Source organism: Pseudonaja textilis, chromosome Z (genome assembly GCF_049901715.1).
Source record: "Pseudonaja textilis isolate UNSWEBS1 chromosome Z, rPseTex1.2, whole genome shotgun sequence".
In the NCBI taxonomy this organism is placed as follows: domain Eukaryota; kingdom Metazoa; phylum Chordata; class Lepidosauria; order Squamata; family Elapidae; genus Pseudonaja; species Pseudonaja textilis.
In genome coordinates this window covers 33009870-33036060 of record NC_142008.1, presented here as the reverse complement: position 1 = coordinate 33036060, position 26191 = coordinate 33009870, and the positions used below count along the sequence as shown (strand labels likewise).

Below are 26191 nucleotides of genomic sequence, written 5' to 3'. Positions count from 1 at the left end.
GAAGAGGCTAAAGCACAGATGTTGGTGTGTATTTCTAGCCAAAGATCACAAAAGAGAGTGAAAAATGGTATGTGTGTGCACTCAATTTTGTGCACTTCTTTATAAAAAGCAAGCTAGTCTACACATCGCTTAAAACTAATGCCATATGACTGAAATAAATACATAAAAATAGGCATTCAGTAGATTGCAGATTTTTTTTGCATTACAAACATACATGTCTTTTTGATTCTGCAACCCTCTGTAACAAGTAACCATTTGTTAAAGGAGGCTGTTGTTGCCTAATACGTTTTCTGAAAACCGGATGTCATGACAGTGCCAGAATAAACCAGCAGTTTGCTATAGAAAGCAATCTGGTGTATTTCAGGGAGAAAAACTATAGCTTTTATTTGTGTGTGTTTTGGTTTCTTTTGGAATGGCTGTGGACAAATTAGATTAGAATTTAAAGGTTGTTGCCAGATGAGAGTTTTTTCTCTCCTAAGATGCCTGGATTTTGTATTTTGTATCTGCATAATTTGATGTTTCTGTTATGCTTAATTTTAATTTTTAATGTTATTTTACAAAGATCATTTATTTTTGTTTTGTTTTGCTTTGCATCCTGCTTTAATATGGCCCTGTTCTCCCTGTTCAAATATAGGAAAAGGAACTTACAAATACTTTACATAGATAAATATTTTTAAAAGGGAAGGACTGAACAATAATTACTTTTAAATTTGCTCCAGTAAAATTCCATGAATGGAATAGGGAGATTACTTGACAGAAATTTTGTCTGGAACACCCCTGTAAGAGTCAGTGACGGTTGTCTAAGGAGCAAATTCATGTTGCCAATTATTAGTTATATACAAATTTAATTGTAAATAGGTTGTTTTGTGGAGGAGTTGCTGTTAGTTTAAAATGTAATCTTATTTTTCTCCATTACTTTTTTCTTAAATCTTAGGGTTTTTTTGCCCAAGTTCCTAAAGCATGCCTCATATCCTTAGATCTCTGAACCTCAGTATTGCTTATTCTGATTTGAATTTTCCAATCCATTCTGCAATTATTGATGTTATTCTGAAATATAGTAGATTTTTCTATAGAATTAAGATTTACTATTCATATATAAAACAATGTTGTATTACACTGTAAAACAATAGAGGAGACAACAGGATGCCTGCAACAGCTGTCAAACTACTTTTCCAGGAAACAGATTTAACAAGAGTCAATTAACTTTATAGATTATAAATACATCATATGGATGGATATTCCTTCTTTAAAAAATCCTTCTATCAAGATAGCCCATGATCTAAATCATATTGTTTTTCAGCATAGCTCAAGTGGTAGATAAGGTAAAGCTTTATTTTAATATTGCAGATTAGAACCATTTTCATAAAACTGGTCAGAGAAAAAGCTGTGTTGAAATTGTTGTGGCACTTATCTGATCCAATTCTGAGGATTAAGAACATGCTGTCATCATGCTGTTCTTGACATATTTGAGTGGTATATTAACCCTGTCAGTAAATAAAACCTGGAAAGATCTTTGTTTTCATTGCAACAGTGGAAGCAATTCTCTTGTCCTAATGCCATTAAGGGGAGAAACAATTTAATATAGTCTGAAACCCTAACAATAAATATTAGCATCAGAGTTACTTATTACATCTTGCAATCAGGTGATTTTCCTTTCTTCAGCTGTGTATCTATTGGAACTGATTTGCTGCATCTCATTTTACATATGTTCTGTAAATGTAAGATTGTTTGTTATATTCTCAGGATATGAAGATTGCAGTGGTTCAACACTACTTAATGGGACCTGTGTACTGTATGTAGCTTTCTTTGATCTGGGGCATGTAATGTAACAATTTATGTTTTAAGCTAAGCAGCATAATATAGTTGCCAAGCTAAGAATATCATTAGGGTCATTGTTACTTTCAGTAATCCTGTAACCAAATCTCCAGGAGTGATTAGCCTGTTTGAAACAGAGAAGAGAACTAGCAGATTACCTGGTTTTTCGAAAGGGTATAGTGTAAGGATGGAGACCTCTGAGTCTACCTTGTTCCCTATTGGTTGTCTCATAAGTATCTATACATTTGCTGCCTCATTCTTTGGTATTCTAATTATCTATACTTGGAGATGATCCTTATACTTGGAGACAATTCTTGCTACAGTGAGTCCACACTGTTTAAATGTTCTGGCATAGATCATTAAGGAAAAAAGAGAACACATTGCAGATATGACAAAAATCATATTTGGGGAGAAATATTACTATTTCAGTCAGAACCAGAGGTGGGTATTCAGCAGGCTCTGACCAGTTCTGGAAAACTGGTAATGGAAATTTTGAGTAGTTCGGAGAACCAGCAAATGCCACCTGACGAGAGATTTTACAGTATTCTTCCCCTGCCGTGGCCACCAAGCCACAGCCACAGAATCGGTAGTAAAAAATTTGAATCCCACCACTGCTCAAAACTTATAAAACTCTGGCTGACAAAGGCTTTGCAATATTGGAAGGCAGTGTTTCACATACAGCCTTTGTAATACTGGGAGGCTGCAATTATTTTAAGATATTGGAGTTCAGCTTCTAGAATTCCGCAGCCTGCAGTTGAAGTCCACACATTCTAAAGTTTCCTAAAGTTGAGAAACACTGATTGAAAAGAAGGATTTCCATTGGAAATATATTTGCATATATTTGAATTTACTTTGTTACTTGCTTATTGTAAGTGTGTCTGCCCATTGATTTAATAATGTTCCATCATAGCTGGATTGAAACAAAGGAATTGATAATTAAGAGCATGAGTCAATCAGGGTTTGGATTATTTCTATTTGTACATCTTTTCTCTTCATTGGGTCTGTGGCTACTCCCTTCCTGGTTTCCCATAGAACAATCCTTTATGGAAACTGCCTTGATAATGATGTTGGCAGGCTTACTTTGAAGTATTGTGATGGATTTTGTTTGATTTAACAAAAAACACTATTTTATTCATGAATATTACTTATTGGTCTTCTTATTTACTGAATGCTGCTTCTGTTTATAGTTTGCTTTATTGCCTTTCATCTATATGAAGTTGGGAAATAGCATACCATGAATACTCAGTTATTCTTGCTAATGCTGACATCAATTTTTCAGTTTTAGAGAGTGTTTTTCATCATAGGTAGATGAATATGATAATAACTTGGAATTATTTACATGTGCTATAGTTCGGTGTCTCCCCATCTTACCAACTTACTATATGGACATTAGTACTCACAATTGCTCAGCCTGCATGTTGATTGAGGAACTCTGGTAGTTGCAGGCCACACATCTTAAAAGTTTATAAAGTTGAAAAACATTGAGCTATTCTATAATACTAACCTTGGATGGAACAGTTCTGACCCATCTGTTTTGTTTCAAGCATTATTATAAAATCTGCTATTTTTATTCTTCCCTCTTACTTTCAAAAAGACCATCAACTATTAAAATATACATAGTGGCACAGTTTTTAATCATTATCTACCAGTGCCAGTTTGCTAGTTAAATTATTGCTAGGTATTAGTCAAACATTTAGCACAATTTAAAACTGCAATGTTAAATTTCATTTGTTGGCCTTTTTATTAGATAAGCTAGAAATGAAAGCAGCAGGGAATTTAATTGGCAGTATTTTTTTCTGGTTAAGTCATTACTTTGATGAACTTCAGAGCAATGTTTATGGCTCCTAATTAACCATGATAGTCATTTGATTGAATAATCACTTTGGAAATGTTTCTAAAATTTGATTAGAGCTTGACCCATTCTGATAGTCATAAATTAACCAACTGCACTTTTAGAATCATACGGCTTTGGGTCCTTTGGAAATAAAAATTAAAAACGGGATTCTTCTTTTCAAACCAGAGCGGAGTGTTTAATCATATGTCTATGTTAAATGCAAAGTGGTGAATAGCAGGAAGCTACTAACATGTCAATTGCAATATTAAAAATTGATACATTTGGACTACAGGTTCCATCATCATAATTATATTTCTCACTGCCCATGCAAGTAGTTCGCAACCTATGATCATAACTAGGATCTGAACTTCTGTCACTACGAGAGACAGTGCTCTGATTTATGACCTTTCTGACACTGTCATTAAGTGAATTTGGATTGCCCATTGACTTTGGTGTCAGAAGCTGGATGGGTAGATCGCAAATAGAGATGCTACAACTGTTGTAAATGCATCCCATTGGTCATTCTGAGACACATTATCGCAAAAATGCTGTAATGGTAATAAGTGTAAAGACTGGTCGTAGCTCACTTTTTTCAGTTCCCTCATAACTTCAAATGATTACTAAATGAATAGTTGCAAGTTAAGAGCCACCTGTGTGCTTTCAGAAAAAAGATATTGAAAAGTGGAGAAGAATGGAGGTGTATTTATTGATCTAAGTACAAAATATATTTAGATACATTTTATACCAAAGATATAAAGATATTTAGATATGATCAAAAACTCTACCGGAGGTGGTATTCAGCAGGTTCTGACCAGTTCTGGAGACCTGGTAGCGGAAATTTTGAATAATTTGGAAAACCGGCAAATGGAGACCTCTGACTGGAGATTTTACAGCATCCTTTCCCTGCCACACCCACCAAGTCACACCCACAGAACCGCTAGTATAAAATTTTGAATCCCACCACTGAACTCTACATATTACATGGTGCCTTACAATACAAAGGCTTCACACTACAGAGATTTAACACATGGTCAATTCCATTCAAGAAATAAATGGATTCAAGGCCTAAGCAGTGATGAGAGCTTCTGTGTACTCTTGAGTCAATGATACATTAAAAAAAAAAAACTATGGAATACATTTTATTATATTAGTGTGATTATTCTGCCCCTTTTTTCCTTTTATTCTTGGGCATATTGCGATTCTTAATACCCTTTTGATAAAAATAGGGATTGCATACCAGGATATGGAATCAGGATCTGACTTGACAAACAGAGGTGGGGAAGGCACTTCGGTGCTTTAACACTTCTCTCCATTACTTTGCTTACATATTTTATAATGTAACTAATCTTGGGCTACATGCAAAGCTGCAAATTCTTGAGTAATATGAGATCACATCTAGAGCAAACATTCTATGTTATGCTGCTAAGGTTGATATGAAGTTGCATGTTCCATTCTTCTAGTAGTATTTACCATTAGTTGGAAGTTTGAGGTGGGAAATACAACCCCAAAATCACAATAAAGGTAAGTTTGCTTAAATGTTACAAGGATAGAAGAAATAATTGCTGTTGTTAATGGGAGGACAGGTTGCATTTATAATATTCTGCCATGCACTGTATTTTTCACTTTTCACTGACTTTAAAAAAATCTTTTAAGTATCACAAGTCTAATTTAACAGATATAGTTCATAGTAAAAAAAGAATAAAGATATAAGGAATAAGGAAATTGATAGATGGTCATACTGTTATCAGTGGCTACACTCACTTAGTGAATTTGATGTAAAAATCTCATTTTCTTTTGCCTCTAACTCCTTGATACATATCACTAGTCAGTGAGCAGTGAAATTGAGGATTGCATTTTGGAAAAGGACTGCACACCACACTGAGTAAATTACTTTTGGTCCTTTAGCTACTTATTGTTGTTTTTTAATTCTTCAGAGATAATCTAAGAAAAAAATGTGATAGTATAGCAAACTACATTTTGCTTGCCAGAATGTTCAAATTAAAATTCTAGAATACATGTGAGCAGTTTGTTATGGAATTGAAACTCAAGATTAAAATTCATATCCTTCAGAAAAGCTGCAAGCGCTGCACACAAAATATGTGTTGAAACTGCTGACCTACAAATCAAAAGATTGTGAGTTCTAATCCTTCCTTATGCATGAAAACCAGCTGGCTGACTTTGGGCATTTTCAGCCTAACTCACTTCATAGGCTGGTTGTTGTCAGAAAGTACGAGGAAAAAGGAACATTGTGTGTAATTAAAGATAAAATAAAGATTTATTAGATAAAAATATAAACAAGTAAATAATTAAAATTTATGCCAATAGTTTGGGAGAAATTTAGGGAGACAAACTGTACCCTTGAACAAATTATTGGTTTACTTAAAAATAAATCTTATCTTTCTTGGAATATTTGGGGTTTAGGTGCAATTAAATAATAGGAAGGAATCTGGCTCCAGAGTAAATTCCCAATTCTGGCATTATATGTTAAATGGAGAAACTATATAAATTGTCCAAATAAATAAATAATAAAATATGGTAATTGTAATAATTTTATTATAACTTCTGTCATAATTTGGTGGAAAGCAACTGCTTGTGTCATTTATGGGGTGGGGTTGTTTTTGTTTTGTGAAGAATAAAATAGTTTTAATGTTAGTGCCATACATGAACAACTAAGTAGTACATGAAAAACTGATATGAATATCTCTTCCACTACCGATTACCTCTTTCACATTTAAATTGCCAAACAAGAGCAATAAAAAGCTCCAATAAACAAGAGGGTGTGGAAAAACCTTGACAAGGTCGATATCGTTTTTCCTTATCTCCACTTCTATTAGAGCAGACAAATAAAAGAAAAATTCCTGGTGTTTGAACAAAAAATCAAAACTGTATTTATCAAGTTTTAGTCTAACATTCCTAAATACTCAGAGTATTAAATATGTTTGAGAACTTCATTATGTATTCTGGTTATATTGATTGAACATCAGAATAAAATAGTGTAAACTTGCGCATAAGTCTGATGTTTCATTGAAGTTTAATGGAGTGGATGATCATATGAGATGATTGGTTTTAATATCTGATGTCAGTAAAAATGCTTGCAAATGGTTCTATTGGAAAAAATAAATATTTGTAGACCTTTAAAGTGAATTATGTTTTGTTTCCATTATCCTTCAAAACTAGGCTTTATCAGTTCAACATCAGGATAGCTAAATGACTGGAAACCTAAGGAAACATGGAATCATTTGAATTTTAGAATTTGGACAACCCACGACCCATCAAATAATCCTTTCAGATATATTTCTTTATATACACACAATGCAAATCCAAACCACTCATCAATCTCCCAGGTTCAGCTGATCCACTGCAATCTTCCCAAGTTTCTCCAATGATTTGTGGAAAGGTCTTAGGAAAGTTATAAATGAGGATCACATGACTATGGCAGTGCAGCGGTGGTGCTGAACTGCAACAGTGAAGTGGCGCTGAAATGGCAAAAACTTTCTAAAACTTTTCCCCCTTATGAGTAATGGATCACAGCATTCTGTAAGTTAATTCATTTGAGGTACTTCTTTCCCCATGATGAACAATTTTACCCATGTAAGGGTTAAAGGTATAGGAGCTTTACTAGGATACAGATTCCAAATAGAACCAAGAATGAGCAGTATTTTTTAAAAAAAAATGTTCAAATCTGGCTCGCAACATTACTTTCATGTTTACCATGTGCACAATTTCAATTAAACGATTATCTGACTAATATTGCCTTCTCATTTCAGAAGTGCCTAGTTGCCATTCCATTTACATGAGGCAAGAAGGCTTCCTCACTCACACAAACAGATCAGAAGTTAAGTCTCTCTGTATATACCCTTGTATGTATGCATGAACTTTGCTTTCTTCTTGTCTAAAAACAGGATTTTAGCTTAGACCAAATATGCTAGAAATGGACAGAATTAGAAAAATAATTGTAAAACTACCTGTTCCTGAAAAACAAGCTTTCTTAGAGGGATACCTGTTTGTTTTCCTAAATAGGCACATGTAACTCTGGAAGAGAGAACCGTGTTTGGGAGATTTTAATTTTTTTTATTTCATATTTCTTCAGGTATGTTCTAAGTAATTTATAGGATAACGCTATGTTACTACAATAGAAACTGGAACTTTTTCTCTAAAACAAAGTGGCGTGGCAAAGTACTATTTATTCTTCAAGTTTATTTTGAACATATTGTGCATTGTCTAGATATCTACTTTGTCCATCATGATGATAGATACTGTAGATTTCTATCAAACTAAAGAATAAAGGAAAGGGGAAAAATGTTTTTATAAATCTACCAACAGTGATACTAACAAGGCTGGTCAATAAAATTCATGATAAAGAAAAAAAGGATTTACACTTGTTTTAACTCCTCATCAGTTCATTTAATTGTGAACTTAATTGTGACCTAAAATAGTTTCTAGATTTTTTAGACAACTAATTTATCTATTACAATAACTTCTTTTTTTAACAATTGATCAGAGTATTCAAAATCACTATTCTTTTAATTAACAAAATAAACTAAGCTTGTAAGATTACATTTAGGAAAAGGGAGGGTGCATGGCTTGACAATACTTTGTGCTAAATATTGTAAAATAAATAAAATAAACTACCTGCCATTACCATCAGCATATTTTTATCTCACTATTCATTTACTATATTCCTTGGGCCTCCTTTCAAGGCAAGACATTTTCTTATGTGTGAAGAAACAGTTAATAAGTGAAGCTTTTCAATTTTTTCATTTGACTTGGCAAAACCACAATTTTCTCTATGTATGACAATATAGTAATTTGGGGGATTTATATTTTATTCTCTCAGAAGATTGCTGTATTGCTAACTAATACTCTAACCTATAACATTCTAATCAGCCTGGTACATAAAGTATATGTATCTTGACCCTTAGCTGTAGCATTTACTTGGAATTTTTTTCAGTTTTGGATGCCAATTTTCAAAATTCCTAATGTTTTCCAGATAAGAATTCTGAAAGGAGACCAGGTTGGGAAGGGCAATGTATTTTAATATTCTGTTTCAAGAGAGTAATGTGTCTGCTTTTCCTAAAATTACAGGTTGTATGTATGAAAAAGGTCCAAGACAATTTTATGATGACACTTGTGTTGTTCCAGAGAAATTTGATGGTATGTTATGTACATACATTTATTCGTTCATCTATCCAATATTTCAGAAGTTCTATGTAATGAAATCAAAAGAGAATCAAGTTTTTTTACTTAATAAAACCAATAGTAACAATCCAATTGAAGAGAGATAAATATATAATTTGTTATTTGTGTGATTAACTTTGCTTTTATAAATCAAAATATGTTTTGCAATCATATTACTCTAAATTCAGAACCAGGGCAACTTCTAATTATTCCAATAGATCACAGGGCCTAGATAGATAGGCTTCAAATGCACTGATAATGGCATAAAACCTGTTGTTAGAGATTTATTGAAAACTGATCTCATAATTATTAAGCAGAATGGAATGCAGCTACTCTGCACTTACTAATATTCCAAGCTCTTTATTTTATTTTTCAATCCCTGAAGAGATGAATTATAGAGAGCACAAGTGCATCTGCTTTTCTATGTGTATCAACAATTTTGCTGATTGTTATAATCTCTTGTATATCTTGAAATTGATGTCCAAAGGGTAGAGTATATGATATAATACCACATACTGTCTTTAAAAAAATTTTTTAAGATAGTAACTAATATCATGTGTCATATGAAGTAAAGCATATTCTTCTCATTATCAGATATCAAACCAGTATGTATTCTGAAGGGAAATTACTAATAAGATTAAGCTTGCTTTTTGTAGCCAAAGGAATTTGAATGGGTATTTCATGTCACATTAACTGTGTTCCTCTTCAGCACTGGGGAAGGCTGCTTTGCAAAACAGCTAAGTGATTTATGTATGGAATTGATAGTTATATCCATAGTAATATATAACCTTTAAACAAGTAGAAGATAGTTATGGCAGCCAAAATACAATGGAATATGGGAAGTGTAGTGGTTCTTTCCAGCTTTGCAATTTTTTAAAGTATATTCAGTAAACTTTTTCAGTTGAAAGGCTTGTGTTATCTACTTGTCCAGTACCACTACCTCTTCATTCAGCTGAAGACAGCTAAGAATCCCATTCTTACTTTTCCCTTTAAATTCATGATAACTTAATCCCTCCTTGAGCTTCTACAGGTGTCATTTCTAAAAACCAAAAATCCTCCCAAAAGGGGAATCCAAAGAAAAACTGTGCTCTTATAATATTCATGCTCAAGACTAGTTCTTTCTGTAGAATAGTATCCAAAAATAATAATAAAAATAATCAAGGACATGACCATATGACTGAAGCCTCACTTCTTTCATATGAATTTTGCATGTGACACAAGTAAATATTTGATATTGTTTTGATAAAACTACTATCTTTACTTCTCTCTCCCAAAAGATAATGTTTTGATAAAACTACTATCTTTACTTCTCTCTCCCAAAAGATAATTCTGGAAATGTTATTATATACTTAATAATCAAATTGTCAGCCTTAAATTTATTCAGATGGCTTAGTTAATAACCTTGACTCATTCAATTTCACAGATAATGAGGTGAAAGTTGTCTAAAGTTTTCATCTGTATGGTGGTGTGGAAGCTAATATCAATAGATTAAATTAAATAGAGAACTAATTTAATTGTCATAAGGTTTTTTTAAAAATAAAATAATCAGTTTGGAAATTCTGCATTTAAAAATAATTGTGGTCCTCATAAGGTGAACAAAAATAATAATTTCACTTATGAACTTTTAGCTGACAATTGTATATTTTGAATGTTTTATTCAGTAAGGTTATTTTAAAAATCACGTATTTAGCATTTTATTGGTTCTGGTGGGAAAAATATAGCATGTTAGATTATCTTTGAGCTTTAATATATAACTGTATACTTTCTCAACTGATAGTGCTTTTCAGAAAATTGTGAATGAATATCTAAACCATGTGAAATACCAAAAAGGAACTGATTGATCCATAAAATTTGAATATCCATACAATAAAATCCTGTTACGTTTTATTTAAATACTGTTAAATGTTTTCATATAAGAATTTGCAGGCAATAGGAGAAGATACATACACTGTTTTTCCTAATGAGAGATTGTGTCAACTATTGCACAAAAGATTCCTTCAGATATCACCATTTCCAAAGCTGGATCTTGCATAACTTTTGATAGCTACTTTTATACTATATGAATTGATTCAGGAATAAGTAAGTAACATTGTATTTTAAATTTGTAATTAGCTATTTTCTGAAGAATTATAGTGCACTATGTTGTCCCTAAGTCATTAATAGTAACCAATATACCATTTTCTCTCTCTCTTCTCTCTTGCTACAATAGCATCTATTTTTCTTTCTTTGTTGGTATTAAATTTACTGCATCCTTGGGTTCAATGAACTGAAATCAATTAACCCACATTATCTTTTGCATAGGTGACATTAAGCAGGAGCCAGGAATGTATCGTGAAGGTCCCACATACCAGCGGCGTGGTTCTCTTCAGTTGTGGCAATTTTTGGTAGCTCTTCTTGATGATCCATCAAACTCTCACTTCATTGCTTGGACTGGCCGAGGTATGGAGTTCAAGCTGATTGAACCAGAAGAGGTGAGTAGGGCTTTCCTATATTGCATCTATGTACTTTAAAACATTGCTTCAGTACTTTTTCTTCTTTCTTTCTATATTTTCTTCATAAAACTCAAAAGTAATATAGTCATGCATAATGCACCTTTGAAATCCTTAAATAAAACATTTATTATTCTGTGTATGGCTTCTTACACATCGATGCTTATAAGAACCAACTGCATTGGACTTGCAGTTTATCTGAGCTAAAAGTTACCGCTTGTTCTCAGCCCAACAGCACTAGGATTGATTATTGTGAAGAAAATAAAAGGAGAGATCACTGTGTTCCTTACATTGAGCTCCTGGAAGTAAAGTAGAAAATAAATCCCAGAAATAATATTTTCCTTTTATCAGTAAGAGTGAGAAATGAGGATCAAATATGTCTATTGTACACATTTATACCTTGGATAAGATTTAATTCACACAATTTTAAGTATGTTATTGTCTTGAAATTCACTTTCTAAAGAATCTAATTCTACCATGGCCCTTAATATCAGAACTGGACCTATTTATATTCTCTTTTAGCCTCCCTTTCCGTGTTTATATTCATTGTCATGTCATCTGTGATTCTTCACAGCTTTCACATATCATACACATACATTCCTTCATATGTAAAGAGCCATGCATGGATTTTCAGATTATATCATACATTGGAATGCATAAAATCCCCAAATTTCCACACAGAGACAGAAATTCTTCTATTCTGTTTGAAATCTTTTACCCAAAAAGAAAGGAATAGAAAAATTATTAAAAAGTACAGATTTGCTGCTTGAACTTTAGAGGATTATCAATGTGTTTGGAAGAAGATTAAGAATTGTTATCCTGAATAGTATGGTTAGAAATTAAGTTTGGGAAAATGATGAAAAGATATTTGGTGTGATCCAAAATAGATAAATAATGAAAACTAACCAGCTTTTGTGAGCTTGAATGCCTACTACTAAGCAAAAGAGAGAATAAGGAGGGATGGAATGGTGTAATTAGGAAGAGTATATAGTGGTGTGAATTGTCCATTTGAATAGGACATCCCTATAAATATGCTGATATTGATTCAGTTGTATCCTAACATAACATCAGTATTCAAACTTGAAATATATACACTTCTTTAGAAAAACTTGTTATTTTTTAAAAAACATATTTAGCTAGCATTTTTCTTTGAAAAATAGCATTTTTATTTCATTTTTGTTTTTATCAGTTTATTTTTCTTTTTAATTATATGTTTATATTTTGTCTACATTTTGAAAAACTGCATTTATTTACATATCGTTTATTGTGTATTAGTTTGTTTGAACAATTCATGATGTTCAAACATAAATTTATATGCCCATCTATCTCTTAGACAAAACACTGACTTTAAAAGTCACAAAGGTTAAAAACAATTTACTAAATTAACTGAATATCCAAAGTTACAAGTACAACTGCACACCCAGTTCATGCCCTATTATGCTACAGGGACATCATATCAACATACATTCTCTCTATTAGAGAGATTTCTAGGGAGATCAGATAATTTCTTCATGAACATCTCCTTCAGGATTCAAATCCAGCCACCACTCGTGCAGTAGTGAAATTTTGTGCTGCTGCAATGATGGGGAAAAAAACACCTAAAGAACTAAAGATTCTTATTCGTATTACAACTTTGCTTAATTATTTTCCAATATTTTTTAGAAAATATATTTATTTTAATGTTTAACTTTTGTGCTGGTCTGTGATAAAGATTGATTCTGATTCTGATTTACCAGCACACCCAGCTCAAAAAGACAAAGTTAGCAACAAAAACTCACCTAACCATCCAGTCCAAATGACTCAGAGAACAGCAAGGTCTTTAATTCAAGGAACCTGCAGCATATGCTCTCCTTGCTAGATCTGGTGGGCGATGGATAGATAATGGTAGACAGGCAGTTTCATAAGTAACCTGGCACTATGTCATGAATGGCACTCTGTTTTTTGGATAACATACATTGAATTGTGTCTGAAAGCCCATTGTGAGGTAATGCTAACTCAGTTAGCCAGACAGATGACATCAAAATTGCTGAGAGGTTAAGGAGAAATAATAAGATATATCAAAGTGCAATCAATCTATGCAATCAACTACCTCATTACTATGGGAAGGCCTAAATTCTGATAGGAAGGGGTCAGGTAAATTTATAAAACAAATTTTAAAAAATATAATTGATGGATGCTAATCTCTCTTGGTTACAGGTGGCACGTCGCTGGGGGATTCAAAAAAACAGGCCAGCTATGAATTATGATAAACTTAGCCGTTCACTTCGCTATTATTATGAAAAGGGAATCATGCAAAAGGTGAGGAATTTATAGTTTTTTGTATTTCAGTGAAATATTGCATGTTAATGTATAAACTAGTTTAAAAATATAAGTATTTCTAAACTGCATTATCCAGTATGACCAATTTAAGTAAGTGCATTAAATGTCTAACTTTTAAATTTCCTTATGAAACCTTCTCCCCAGTCTATTATTTCAAAATCCATGACATAGACTATGAACCTTGAAGTAAATTGAAAAGTTTTAGTAGAGTTTTGGTCAATTTTGTACATTCTTTCACACCATTAAGAGATTGGCTTGCTTAATACCTTCTGTTCACTTTTCTTCTTCACATACCCTCATGTCAGGGAGAACACAACCCTCTTGCAAAGTATGTCTTGAATTTCCTTTAAAACCTTCTAAAGAGCCAAGACTCAAACGTGAGGCAGATTGTAGTAGTTTCTTCAAAAGTTTCAAAAAATAGATAGAAAACTATTATCCTTGATTAAAAAGAAATCTTTTGTATTAACTATATTATATATATATATTTGATTGTAATTATAACGGTTCAATTTTTTTGTCTTCATTTTGACACTGCAGCTGTTTTTATGGTTCATGTCATTCTTACACTATCAATTTATTTTAATAATTTGCTTAATTTATACATTTGCTTAATTTATAAATTTCTTTAATTTAATATTAATTAATGTAAATTTGAATAATAAATTCAATAAATCAATAAATAAAAGGTTAAAACTACTGAGAGAGGGATTAGAAGATTTCATATATTGCCATATGATAGTGGCCAGAATCCTTATCCATTAGCTATACTACTTGGAGCTTTTAGAGGATGTAGTTCTACAATATCTGAAGGTCCCTGCATTGAGATTAAGAGATACAGTGATTTGACATAAGATTATTTGATTTCAGTGGCTTGTTGGGGATTTCAATTTTGTTTCCCCTATTTAATTCAGTACTTACACTAAGAATCAGAATAATTCTAGAAGTGTATTCAATATTCAGTATATCTGTTGTTTTTTTAAATCAAAACATAATTATGCTGCCTTTTTAAAGCCAACTCACTTGTTTTAAATAATAACTGTAAAAATCAAATTAACCAAAACACACATAGGCATTTGTTCAAAAGAGGAAATAAAATCAAAATCTGATGAAAGCAGTATTTCATTAGGCCAACAATACATTTGTGAATTAACAGCTTTTAAGCTTCCAAGAATGCCTTATCAGATAAGAAAAATATTTTATCCAAAACAGAAGGGTTTGTGAGTAGGAAAATATATAGTTGATGCTAACCATGTTAGCATGAGATTAACATATCTGAGTGTTGAAGTTTCAAGAAAACATGCAAAACAGACTTTATAATAATAATAATAAAAAAGCATATTGTGTTCTTCCAAGAACTTGCCTCAAAATTACGGAGATAAAAAAGAGACTGTCATTGGATGATACACAAACTTCCTGTTAACAGTTTCTTTGGGAAAAGTAGCCATAATAAAACGCATGCAGAGTGGTAAAGGTTCTTCCATTTTGCTGAAGGCAGGCACAAAAAATGGTGGGATTCAAAAGCCATCAGGTTTTTTATACTTGTCTCAAATGACCAGAGCCTCTCTTTTCTGAGCTCTTGTGAAAATAACATCTTGATGGAGTCCATTATCAACTTACTTTCTTGAAGATAAATGTTTTTCTGATCAAGTTTAGTCACCCTCTACATCAAAATAGCTTGATGGTATATAAATATTCAAAGCTTCCAGGGCACTTTTCATCTATCATAAAATAAAAAAAGAAAACCAACCTCATTTGGCCTAAGCCTCTCTGCTCCCAGACACACGGAAAAACAGTGAAGCAATATATGGATTTGAGTTGCTTGAATATGCTCAACAGGGAACAAATGCGAAATAGAGGAAATAAAGAAAAATATGTAGATGACACTCTAGACATCAACCCTTGGTTACATCTAATACAGATCTGCCTTCATGATGTTTACACTTGAATCTATATTTTTGATTTCTTCACTGAAAGATGAGCATTTCCATCCCAACTTTCAAAGTTTTAACCAAATAGAAAAAGAACAATAAAGCCAGACAGTTATGTTCACAAAGTTTCAGGTTTGGTAGAATTTGCCCAATTTTTTGGAATATGCTCATTAAAATTAGTTTCAGTAACTATTTAATGCAACACAATTTTCTAGTGCTGTGTGCTTTGCTGGGAATTGAAATCTCTTTGAACTTCTGAACATCGATCAGGTTCAAATTCAAGTTAAGAATAAAATATTTGAAGCCAATAGCAAGTGGAATTCTAAAATGTTTGGAGAGAACATGTTAACTCCTCGTGAGGTAGTGCAGGTATTTTTGAATCACAATTCCCAGTATTTGTCACTTCTGGCCATGATAAGGCTGACAAGAACAGGGCTGTCTGACAAGCTATAGTTTGTCCACCTTCAGTGTAGTTTTTCATTGTTTGGCTAAGTAGTTCCTTTTTTATAGCCATATACAGTAGGCTCCTATTTAAAATACTCTGAATTTACAGTTTTGCTTTTTAACTGACTTGGCTTTGCCCCTTATGCTTTGGCAGTGTGTGTGTGTTGGGGGTTGTCCTGTTTACAATAATTCAATATGTGCTTTTCCTAACCTGTTACCTGATGACTTCCACCTTTTCCATATTCCTCTAGCTGAAATGATGAAACTTGTAACACTGCATTTCTATTGGGCTGCAGGCTAGAAAAGACTAGTTTACTCAAACCATCTGTGTGGTTTTGGCTTTAGTTAAAAGTTCAGAGTATCTTAGTTTACTGTGTATGTTAGTGACATACAATGCCTAAAGGCAAGTAACTGTTGCCATAACCTATTTTTAAAAATAAGTTAATGATCTATAATCTCTGTTTCTGAACTTTATTAAAATCAGCAGCACTAACTTAGGTACGAAGTACTGTATAGTGACATCTACATAACTATTTTTGTCACATATATGGTTTTCAAATTTATTCTTATCTGAATATTTCAGTTATTCTTAGAATGGTAAAATAATGGTGGTTTGATTTGGAGCTGTTCATCAAGGGATCCATACACACTATAAAGTGTTACACATACATATAACCATAGCCAACTTTTAAAATAAATTGATCATCACTATACTTGCTTTCATAGCTTGTTTATAGCATAGTGTTATAACAATAGCTTTCTTTGAAATGACATGGACTGTCTCTTCAAGAAAAATATCAACAGGTTTAGTGTGACCTATTCCTAGGAATTGTTTATATAATCTAAATTGGCTACCCTTCTCTCCTTTGCTGCTGAAAATTAGCAGTAGCATTTTATTTCTTTAAATTTTGATGCAATCATTTGGAAAGCCATGGTGCTGCTCACTTATGAAGAGATACCTATCTACATAGAAGCCATTAACGTTCAAATTGCAATTAAGAGATCTAGAATGACCGTGAAGCTTCATGACCCATTGCAGGTCATACATAACAACAATGAATACAGTTTCCATGCCATCCCCTGGTATGAATTCAAACTAGAAGAGATGTAGATAATCCATTTCACATGGAACTCCCAAAAGGAAAGATTGGTGACTGAACAGAAATTAGGATGACTTAATAGCCTGGGAGGATGGAAAGCATGTGCATCAAATCCTTCTTTGAGGCTGATGGTATCATGAGAACATATTACTTTCAGAGAGGCATCTTCTAATACTCAGCCTTGTTCAGGCTGTGGTTCCACCAAAATCTGTCTGAGCGTGTCTTTGATAAGAAAAGATTTTATTCTCACTTAGCCAGGTTTTGGTCTTGCATGCTAGGCATTCTCTTTTCTCCCCAACAGTCATGTAGGAGCAGGATTCTATTGCAATCAACCTACATTTAACAAAACCAACCTTAATGCAAGACTTTCAGGATCTAGCACTTTGAACAATTCAGCACCCAAACACTGGGTTGTGCTATGAAGCCAACAGGGTGGTGGAGCCAAGTTTCCTATTAATCGTTCGACAGATTGATCATATTATATGGCCACCCATCTCACATAATGAGTCTTCTCATATACCTCTTTCCTTGTGATGATCTGCTTTATCACATCTTTTTTTGCTGATCACTATATTCCATATATACTATGTTCCAACTGTCCAGCTGTCTAAAGAGGACCTACCCCAATGTCCATTCCTGCCATACTTGAGTGGGTGGTAAGCTTTCTTCTAATAAACTAAATCAGAATGGATCCCAGAACACTGTCTGACTTATCACATTTTTAGCTCTTCTCACTAGGTCTCTCTCCACCTGATATTCCTTACGTCTCTCATTCCTGGAGATGCTACTGATGCTACCCTTTTCATAATCAGAGCAGAGAACTGGGGACACTAGCTATTACTCCAATATATTTCCCAGCATCCCTTGCTATTGCATGCTGGTTATTCCTATTTATCATTTTGAGTCAACCAATATTTAGAAGTTAATTGTTTTCTTTCTCTAATTAAAGACATTTCATTTTGGAACCTGATAACTAGCAATGAATATTGTTTATGTCTATGTTCCTATCTATGAAATATCCTTATCCAGAAGTAGATTCCAGCTATGGATAAGGTTCAAGCTACAATTCCTGATCTACATTTTATAATATACTGCAGATAGAACACAGTAATATATTTTAATATCTGAAAAGTTTTAACATATTGAAAGAATAGGCTTGATAGGTTACAAAGGAAATAAATAAACTTTAAATACTAAAATAATAGAAGGCTGTTTTTTGATGCATATAAAGAATCTTAATGACTAAAGAGAAGTAAATCAGCCTGGATTTGGCATTTTTAATCACCTATTGAGTCCTTCCCAAGGACCTGGAAGAGGCAGGCTATTATTATTCTTTCACTAGCCTGATTATTCAACTAGGGGAAAAATTGCGGTGTAATGGCCTTAGATGTTTTGAATGTAATCCCATCTATTTATTTATTTATTATTTCTATCCCATCTTTATTACTTTTAAAAATCATTCAAATTCATTGAAAGTTACCATGCAAGCTGGGAAACCAATACTAGACTGAATAATGCTGATTTTTACTAGTTTGGTTCTCTTTTAAAATGGGAACCTCTTTGTTCATTTTTGGCAACAGTGAAGCAGTAATATAAGATGTATAATAGGACTATGGAAACCAAGACACATCCATGTAATTCATAGTCTTGAATCAGATGCTCAACTATTTAGGATTGTTCTCATATAAAAACTGGAGAAGGGAGTACTATACATATTTTTTTGACGTCTTGAAGGAATAGCAAAATCTAAAATATAAACATAAGAACTTTAGAGTATATTGCATTGTATTTCATATAATATATTTTGAATATATATTTCTTCTTTATATGATAAAAGTTAGAATTATTATTCTACTTGTTGATATGCTTTTAATTTTCCATTGCTGTTTTTTGGATTCATCATTTTTGAATAATATATTAATATATACTTTTATCAGAGAATACCAATAGTTCATCAATAGTTGATCTTTTACTCTCTTCCTATATTTTGCTTCTATAGTTATCAATGTAGAAATCCACACAATGACTATATATGTAATTAATGAACTTTATTGTATTTATAGTCCAACTTTCCACCCATAAAATTAATTAAATAATTGTGACCCAAAATAACATAACAAAGCATTAAACCTTCACTTGGCCAAAGCAAATAAAAAGATTTGATACATCTCCTTTGTACCTCTGGAAATGGATCAGTCCAAATGTTTGAAAATTGCATCTATATCTTTTAAAAAAATATTAATTAAAATTTATAAAGCAAAACAAAGTAAAAGAAAAGAAAGGGAAAAATAATTAAGAAATGAAAGAAAAATAAGTTTAAAAAGTGATTTATCTTCTTTACTGCAGATATAAATGACTGTATTCAACTAGGTTATATCACAGTTTCTGTCTTTCTTTCCATATTCTACTCTTTCTAATCCTTCATAAATAATAAGTTTAGTTTTTTTCTGTTTCCAGAAAAAAGTACATAGTGTAAAGGACTTCCAGTCACTGTTAAATGTAGTTACTGCTTTATTCTTTTTACTAAGCAAGTCAATTTTGCCATCTCTGCCAATTCTTCACCAACAAGCCCTCCATTATAGATATTACAGAGACTTTCCAAATTTGTGCACATAATATTCTCATTGTGATTACTATGTTCAAAACAATCATCTATAAGTCTTTTCTAGTTGTTTGTCCATTGTCCACAGCAAGAAAAGTTCTGATTTCAAGTGATTCCCCTTCTCCTGTAAAGTCTAATGCAATATTCAAACTTGGCAGCTTTAAGATGCAGGCTGGAAAATTCTGGGAATTGAAGTTGGTTTTTCTTTTTTGCAAATCCACAGGTCTTAAAGTGGTCAAGTTTAGAAAACACTAGTTTAGAGTCTTCCCATTGGGACAATTCTAAACATGAAAAATGACATCCCTAGAAATGCTGAAACACTCTGGGCTGTCAAGGAAGGCGATTTTGATGAGGGACAATGATCAAGCACTAACCAAACTCAAGCAGCCTGCTAAAGATTTGAAAGCCAAAACTGGATTAGCCTGTCCTACCTAAGGAACATGTTCCTGAATATATATAGACTTCAATTTACAACATAATCGAGCCCCAAATTTTTGTTGCTAAGCAATACTTGCAATACAGTTGCAAGTTATTGCTAATGTTATGATGGTTATTAAGTGAATCTGCCTTCCCCATTGATTTTGCTTGTCAGATGGTCGCAAAAGGGTGTATGTGTGTGTCACATGACCTCAAGACATTGCAACCGTCATAAATATGAGCCAGTTGCCAAGTGTCTGAATGCTGATCACATGATCATGGGCATGCCTCATTGATTGTAAGTGTGAAAAAGTCATGTCACTTTTTCCAGTGCTGTTGTTATTTTGAATGGTGACTAAAAAAACTGTTGTAAGTCAAGGACTAAATGTAGTCAATCCTAAATTATAAGCCTTACAAGATACTTAACCAAATAACTTTTCCTCTGAATGGTATTTCCAAGGACCATTCTCAAGGGCCGGAAAAAAAAAGTCCATACAAGTGAAGATTTTATGATTTATGATTTACTGGGTTTGAAATGAGCATCTATACAAACTGAATAAATAAATAAAACCAAATAAAATTGTATCTGTGTAGAGAAGGAACAGCTGCATCTACAGTTCATGACCTGTCATACTTTATCTTTCATAAAGATACAGAGCCATGATTTATATTTCCCTATCAAAATGCCCCCAAAATTCTGATTTATTTGCTGCCCGCTTACTTTTATCAAACCAGTACAATTTTGTTTCCTTTTATATGGCTACATTTTGTCATACTGTCTGTAAGCCTACAAACATTTTGATTACAAAATGACCTAATTATAATTAGCATGAGTTGATTTGTATTAACTAAAACAAAACAGAGTGGTCAATGTCTGGAATACACTACCCGACTCTGTGGTTTCTTTCCCAAACCCCAAAAACTTTAACCTTAGACTTTCTACTATTGACCTCACCCCTTTCCTAAGAGGTCTGTAGGGGGCACCAACTGCCTACCGTCCCTGTCCTATTGTTTCTTTTATTTTTCTTATAGGTATCCATGTATTCATAACTATGTTTTTACTTATACCTATTATCTTGTAAGCAATTGACAGACCAAATAAAATAAAATAAATAAAAACGTATTAATTTTATCCAACATTCATCTAAAGAAGCTGGAGTAAAGACTTTTAAATGTGATAATAGTAATATAATAATTAAAAAAACTGATATAATAAGGGATCTCGCAAATTTCAGAGCAGTGTAGGCGCCAACATAGAGAAGGCCCATTTGCAAATGATACTCTCTTGAATTTGGTGCAACTGGGTCTTGCACATGTATCAGGTTCTTGGAAAATTATATAAAAATAATGGTGATCTCTTAAGAATCTTTTATATTGAAGGCATCTTGCACATGAACTCAATAGTTAAATAAGTTCAATGGTTTAATTACAATATACAACTTGTGCATGGTAAGCTAGATTGATAGTACCTTTTGCAAATCAGCACAGCAATAAAGTGTAAGGTGAAATGCCTTGTTAATTCAGATCAAGTGTAATTTTACATAAATCAATTCATCATTGAAACCCCTGCAATTAATACCTGGTAGAGCTTCTTGGCTACAAGGATGTGCCCAATTCAACAGTGACCTCCAAAAAGACAAAGGTATATAGAATGCAGAAAGAACAATATAATAGAATGCCTTTGTGGGGTTAGAGAAAAAGAAAGACAATCTTTTCTTTTAGTGAACAGGAGTTAGCTTATTTGCTAAAAGACAAATCCTCATTCATAGCAGCTATTATCTAAAACAACATTATTGACAACCTAGAAAAATGGTTCCAACATTCTTGATGTTCTCCTGACTAAAGGATTGAGAAACCTGTGATTTATAAAGAGTGGATTACAAAGAAAGATTTAAGCTTTCTCTCTCTCTTTGTCCATATTTATAGTAAACATATTGGTTTTGAACCAGATACTACATTCATAGGACCATCTCTTTCACTGATGTAAAATGAAAAGAGGTTAGAAAAATCTGAATTTTTGATCTCTCACTTTTGTTAGACTACGATAATAATCTTACAAAATATAGAAATCTCAGAAAGTTCTAAAAATAAAGGTTCCCCCTGTACAGTTGTTTCTGTCTCTCACCAGCAGTGTTCATCTCCATTTTTTAGCCAAGAGAACGATCATTGTCCAAAGACATTTCTGTGGTCATGTGGCCAGTATGATTATATGCTGAAGCACACAATGCTATTACCTTCCCACCAAAGGGGAACTAAGACAATTTGCTATGGCCAACTCGCTATGAGGCAAGTCACTGCAGAACAAGACCACACTAATATCAAAGAAATGGTGGAATAAAATCATTAAAGAAAGAATGCAAAAGGAGGGACAAAATAAAATATGAATGACAAACATTAAAATATTTTTATTTATTTCAAATAATTAAATTGAATTGTTAAATTTTCCCACAGTGAGTTATCCTATGAGTTGTCCTGCAGTGAATTCCACCGAAGTAGTACCTATTTATCTAGTCACACTTGCTGCTTTCAAACCATTAATTGGACAGGAGCTGGTGCAAATAACAGGAACTTAGCCTGCTGTGTGGCACTCAGGTTTTGAAACCTGACTGCCAGCCTTTCCAGCTGACAAGCTCACCCTCTTTAACCAGTGAGCCACCCACCCCCGAAAGAAGCCATAAATGCAAATGTATAATTTATTTATATAATAATGTTCTAAAAAGCAGTTTGAATACATCACATAACAGCTGAATGAAAAGCTCTTTAAATTATATTATAATAGAGCAAAGAAACTAATCTGTGGAAGCAGTGATGATATACATCTATGCTGTTCAGATCATACCATTTCATGATGCTTAATAGCAAAGCATTGGATATTTGACTGATGGAGGTACTGATTTCAATTTTTGAGATTTGTGATGGAGATTCATGTTCAGCAGAAACCAGACTTACCTTACCATGTCCTACCTCTAATGACTTATAGGAGTTGTATATTCATGTATTTTTCTTCAGAAGAATAAAAGGCATTGATAAGGCTGCTCTTTTTAAAAAAATGTTGCAATAAACTTAGGGAAAATGATGCTAAAAAAGCAAACTGACCTTATATTCTACTGTACAGCCATCAGAAATAGAATCAGCAGGATTTTTCTGTCCTTTTCTTCTATACCCAAGCAGATGGCTTTAATGATTTTTTTCAAGTTATAGTTAATTCATCTGCAAATAATAGATATTGGTTTGCAAATGTGTATAGAAAGAGAGAGACTTTACTGTTTGTAAATGTTCCTCAAGTTTGCTTTGCCCTATCATTAGCAACAAATGGTGTTTGTTTCAGAAGCATTATTTTTTGAATCACCTTGGAGTCAGTGATAGTAGAATAAATTACCTGCAAGGTGAAATTGTTTAATATGCCTGCTACAGTATATTCCATGGACAACAAAAAGATCAGCCATTTTTTCTGGATTTCAAAATGCAATTATGAGTGCAGTTTATTTTTTGTTTAAATGTAGTATTTAAAAAAGGAGGGTGTATGTGCTTTCTTGTTACCTATCATTCTTTTTTCAGAACCTTGCACTTCAGTTTAATTAACATATTATTAATGTTGCTTTTGAGATGTAAAAACACGTAGGGAATACCACATGCTTATTCCCTGTACTAATAACCTAATAATAGTATTAAATTGATGTGATCTGAAACAAGTTCAGAGCAGATCTAATTACCAAAAGATGATGTGCAGTAGGACTCCAATTATCTGAATCTCATTTAACAAAATTATATTTTTAATACAAATTAACAATCTGTATCCTATGTAGCCCAGTGCTAAACTTGTTAATTGCACTGTCATCTAATTATTTATTTGTTCCCTGGACAATTTATCAGAGAAGAGAAGGATAGGTTCTCTTCAACATATCAATTAGTGATAAGAGAAATGTTTTACATGTATTTTTTCTAGTGCTTTTATGATCAAAAAGCTGTCTGCTCAAACTATTTCAAATCATCAAACTGTACATTAGCTGTAGAAGTGATGCACCAAGAATAAAATAAGCAAACATGAGTAAAATAATGGCCCAGTATGTTCTGCAAATAATATATGAATTTTTTTCATCACTATTAAAGATTTAGACCATACCATTGTCTGGAACAATTCAAGCCCAATTTCATTGTGCACTAATTTAACCATATAGAAGTACACACACAACACACACACACACACACACACAAATTTTGAGAAGCATATAACAGTGACAATGAATGCATTCTTAGAATACCTAAAGCCTAGCTTTAGCTAGGGACAGATTGTCATAGGAAAAAATGAAGTTGCTAAGTTGATACAGACTTGATGGCACAATTAAATCAGCCAATACCTGAAGCAGTGGTATCTGCAAAATATGATAAAGGAAATCAAGATAGTGTTTACAATGGTATATTTAAAGCTATATAACCATTTCAAAAAGTTTATTATACATGGAACATACATTTAAAAAACCAGGAGGAATTTGCATTATCATGTCTACCATCTTGACTTTTTTGACCATACCTTGTGGCTATGTCTGGCCTGAAATCTCTCCTGATTGGAAATAATTTTATGTCTATTCGTTAAAATAACCTTTAAAAGTAATAGAATAGGATCCTTCCTTGGACTGATATAGAAGCCTTAAAAAAAACCACAACTACTTTAAAAAATAGTAGAAACAATTGGACTTGCACTACTTCTGAATTATTTTCAAGATTTGTTCAGCCAAATAGATATAAGTTTGCAGTTTCACCAAAGATATCTATTATTATTATCTATTATTATTATTGCTGCTTCCAGTTTTATGTGATTCGATTGATAGTGTTACTTTTAATTTGCTTTGTATCTATTTTAATCTAGTTATGGATTGAGGAATTATATGTCACTCAGACTCATCTGATTGGAATGGCCTATAACTCCTATAAGTAAAATAAATAGCCAAAGGTCTATATTAAAATATTTAATCAGAGGTTTTCTTAGTCATCATGTAGGTGAATCAAGAGTGCTTCAGAACCTGGTCATTTCAAACTTTTACTCCTGTACTACAATAAAAGGATAAAATTTTCTTTCATTTAAAAAATACACATCAAATGAACAGAGAAGCGTTTGCATGCAGCTGTGTATAAGAAATCACATTTTCATATTTATTGGGATATAAATTGAAATAATTTGTCCTTCCCGTTATACTATTAATGTATATTTTTCATATTCCCTACAGACTACGGGGTTTAATTTGCTGACATTGAACTTGTCAAAAAAAAAAAAAAAACACCCTTTCCTCAAACAGGCATTTATCACTTATAGATGTGAGTAATGTATCCAATTAGGCTATCCAAGATTTACTTTTTTTACAAACTGATCTTATTTGAAGTTAAAATGTATTTCTTGATTTATGATTGATGGTTTGCCAGCTCTGCCATTTAAAATGTAGCAGGCATAAGCAAAGGTGTTGGGATGACATTGACTATAATAAATAACACGAGATATGTGTTAAGAAAACTGTGAAATTAGATATTGAAGATCACTGATGCTTGGGGTGGTAGATGTTCTTGATTTTGAACAGAAATTATAAACCAAAATGAAAGTTGTGTTAAATTAAGCCTAAGAAATTTGCACTAGTCCCAATGGTGTGGTTAGTTAACTGTGATACCAAAAAAAATCTTATATTAAATAATTATTGTCCTTAATACTTAACCATCATTTCTGTTGTTTCCATGAAGTTATATCAGGAAGAAAGGAAAACAATGAGCTTTGAAATGCAATTTCATCACCCTAAAATGCTTAGCATTGATTTCAAATGAATCCCAGATGACAACTGTTGATTTCCTTATTATTTCCTTTTAGGTTTAGAAATTCTGTTTGAAGATCAATATTTCTCTTTAACCTACATCAATTCATTCTAGCATAGGAAAAATAGCATTGAATGTAGTTACAAAAACATGCAGGCATTAATGTTAATTAGGACTTTTGAGATCTACAATCACAACATTTTTCAAGAGTTTCAAGTATTCATTCATTCATTCATTCATTCATCTTATATAGCTACCCATCTTACAAG

General features: G+C 32.6%; 1 protein-coding gene across 2 annotated transcripts in view; it reads left to right on the top strand.

The window, feature by feature from the left end:
* ETV1 (ETS variant transcription factor 1) overlaps nucleotides 1-26191 on the top strand; it is a 135528-nt gene that overhangs the window by 67818 nt on the left and 41519 nt on the right. For both annotated transcript variants that reach the window (XM_087917963.1, XM_087917964.1), the window contains 4 exons: nucleotides 7417-7485; nucleotides 8735-8803; nucleotides 11129-11298; nucleotides 13513-13614. In XM_087917963.1, the coding sequence (XP_087774089.1) occupies nucleotides 7417-7485; nucleotides 8735-8803; nucleotides 11129-11298; nucleotides 13513-13614 (410 nt within the window). The remainder of the gene's footprint in view (nucleotides 1-7416; nucleotides 7486-8734; nucleotides 8804-11128; nucleotides 11299-13512; nucleotides 13615-26191) is intronic.